Source organism: Pteropus vampyrus, unplaced genomic scaffold (assembly GCF_000151845.1).
Source record: "Pteropus vampyrus isolate Shadow unplaced genomic scaffold, Pvam_2.0 Scaffold626, whole genome shotgun sequence".
Lineage (NCBI taxonomy): Eukaryota > Metazoa > Chordata > Mammalia > Chiroptera > Pteropodidae > Pteropus > Pteropus vampyrus.
The window spans coordinates 69247-72543 of NW_011889407.1; the positions used below are offsets into that span (position 1 = coordinate 69247).

At 45.0% G+C, this 3297-nt stretch overlaps 1 protein-coding gene across 1 annotated transcript in view; it reads left to right on the plus strand.

The window, feature by feature from the left end:
* The window catches only part of NUP133 (nucleoporin 133), a 39124-nt gene that overhangs the window by 4066 nt on the left and 31761 nt on the right, over positions 1-3297 (plus strand). Inside the window, 2 exon segments of the mRNA XM_011384797.1 lie at positions 1182-1285; positions 2381-2488. Of these exon segments, the coding sequence (XP_011383099.1) occupies positions 1182-1285; positions 2381-2488 (212 nt within the window).

Here is a 3297-nt window from a genome sequence, read left to right on the forward strand (position 1 = left end):
CACATAATGTTAAACAACTTTCGTTTTGCTTAAAGTGTGCACGAGCGCATCACGATGTAAAATGTATTTCATACTGGGAATAACAGTCAAAAAAACGAAGCGCTCCTTTCCAGAGGAAGGATTATTTCTCACCTGGATCTCACACATCTCGCCTGAGTCCTTGGGAGCTGCACGTGCAGCTGTCTTCGCTAACCTCTGCCACATGTTGTTTCTATTTAAATATATATAACCCGTATGTACTTTTCTCTTCCCCTCTAAAACTTTGCCTAGTGTACATTACTCGTTAAAACCTTTTAGTATGCTCTGGTCCACGGCTCTAGACAGCGTCGTAACAAACAGTGCCAGCCCTGGGGGATTGTTCCTAGAGGTCAGGGCGTGTAGACTGAAGCCCTGTGTGGACCCGAGCCCCGCCCCCCACAGCAGCCTGCCGAGGGCCGAGCGTGGACTCCGGGTCCTCGGGTGCCCAGTGGAGGGTCTGGAGCTTTCAGGAAAAAACAAGCCCGAGCGGGCATTTCACCTCAGCAAGGAGCCCGCGCTCGGCCGGCACGATTTGGTGTTCTGGCCGGTATGTTATGCGTGTCTTTTGTTTTGCACCTCTGCCCTGTGTTTAAGCAAAGAGCAAAGGTTCAATTGATTAAATTTCCGGGCTGTTAACATGTTTTTGGAGGTTTACGTCCAATGCTTAAGAGAGCACTATGCTCGTTTAGTTTTGTCACATGATATGGACTGTCATTTTTTTATATCTCCACGTCATGAAGAATTTATCATACCTTCAGAGACTTCTTATTTGAAAATTGTGTTCTTTTGAAGGAACGTGACTTTTCCTGGAAACGTTTTATATATTTAGGGAGTGTTATTTGTGTTGCTTTATCAAAATAAAATTGTGAACGTCATTACAGAAAGTAATCTATCTGTTTATAACAAATGTGAAGAAATATTGAACCTAGACCCAACACATACTTTAAATATATTTTTTAAAGTGGTCATCAAAGATAAATCTCATGTTTTGGATATTGATAACCCTTGAATTATTCAAAAGTATTTTCTGTTAATTAATCTTTTCATGAGTGGCAATTATTTCGATGACAGATGTGGCAGTAAAGATTTGGATATATGGAAATTCTGTCAGTCGCTCTTATTCATGCTTTAAGATTCACCCTGTACCTCATTGTTCTCTTCAGATGACGATCAGCTGACAGTTCACATCGATGAAGGTGGATGGGCTTGTCTGGTCTGCAGAGAGAAACTCATTATCTGGAAGATTGCTCTGTCGCCTGTTACTAAGGTAATGGCTCTTTGGAGAGACAGAGGAGGCAGAAGAGGGGAACCCAGTGGTGCCTACTTTTTGCCCTGAATTTTAGAGTTGTGGGCGAGTAGCAGCCTGAACCTACGTAAGCATTATGGATTCGCGTCTCTGTCGTGACACGAAATACTGAACGAGCATGCACATTTGTATACTGGGAAGAAAGCGTCTCCTTTTTGATGATTTTAAACAAGGTCCACGTTATTCACATTCAGTAAAATAGAGACATTGAAATTTTTAACGAATGTCATGTAATCAATCTGCACAAAGAAAACTCAGTCTAAATGCCATCTGTATAAGCTCATGAACTGAGTTCGTTTGTTTCTAAGAAAATAGGACTGTGTGTCACCGAATCTACTGAATGATGCTTCATAAAAGAGGAGAAAAACGACACCAGTTTTTGTAATTGCTAGTTTCACTTTCAGTTGTCTATTTCTCACCTGGAGGTTGTCACTTGTAGGTCTAGTACCTTGTCCCCGGCAGCCTCTTTGTCTGTCTGCTCCAGCTCAGGCGTACTGTGGCCCCACTCAGTACTCACCGGGCTCTGCTCCACTGGGGCTGGGGGCTGCTCGCCTCAGCTTCGATCCCTCGCCCTCTGTCTTGCTGTCTAGACAGCGGTACTCTAGTTATAAGCGTAGTTATAAGGGCATGTGGAATTAGCAGAGGGAGCCTGATATTTGGCTGCGTCTCAGACATACTTTCTAGACAGTTCGTGTACTTAACTCTGTAGTCACGCCAATTTCATTGATCACGTAAACAGGTCAGAGTAGACGGGGTGCCACAGGGAGCCTACACACGTCCGTGGCCAGTGGACTCTTCAGTCCCGGAAGAGGTTGGGCTAGTTGACATTCAGGATCCATTCTGGCTCTTAAGTTTTTCTGATTTTATATCTCTTAAATTTTGTTTTAAAATTACCGAAAGCCTGATTAAACAAATGTAAGACGAAAGACTATTCGTGGAATGGTATTTCCAGCAACGAATCAGAATGTAAACCATGCAGAGGAAGGGAAGAGCGCAGTCACACGTATTCAGAATTGGATCCGACGTGAAGGTTTTCTGTTTGGGTCTGTTCCGCAGCTCTCTGTGTGCAAAGAACTTCAGCTGCCACCCAGCGACTTCCACTGGGGTGCTGACTTGGTGGCGCTGTCTTACTCCGCTACCTCTGGTGACACTCATTCCACTCAGGTAGGTGACTTAAACGCTTATTGAAGTTTTTTTTTTAACTAAGGGAGCTCTGAAGTTGTAGGAATCGTCTGACCTAATTCTGAGACATAGCTGTAGAGCTACAGGACTTAAGACACTGGCGTTGGCAGGGACCCCCACGGCGGGCGGGGGAGCGGAGCGAAGCACAGGTGCGGCCAGCGACCTGCACAGGGGCTCTTTGCCCTGCCAGCCGCGAAGGCATCAGACTGACGTGGTCTTTTTCGTCAATGGTGTTGGAACCATTGGTCATCCTTGTGCAAAAACAGTCCCCCGCAAACCTCACACCTTAGACAAAGATTGCCTCAAAATATGTCATAGACCTAAGTGTAAAACGTAAACTATGAAACTTTTAGAAGAAAATAGGAGAAAATTATCATGATCCGGGGTTAGAGGAGTTCTTAGAAGTCACCCATAGCAAGATTCAGAAAAGAGAAAAATGGGTAGTCTGAACTTCATCAAAATTAAAAACTTGCTCTGCCAAAGGCACCGGTAAAAAGACGAAGAGACAAGATATAGACTGGGAGGAAATATCTGTAACTCACGTAGCCAACAAGATTTGTATCCAGAACATAGAAAGAACTCTCAAAGCTTGATAAGGAAACAAACAGCCCAATTTAAAGTGGCTCAGACCTGAACAGATGCCTTCCGGGTGATGATGGACGGATGTCAGGCAAGCACGTGGAGAGAGGTGCACATCCAGGGCCGCTGGGGAAATGCAGCTCAGCACAGCCGTGACATACCGCGCACACCTGTCGCCGTGGCCAAAGTAAAGCGTACCGACCCAGCCGAGC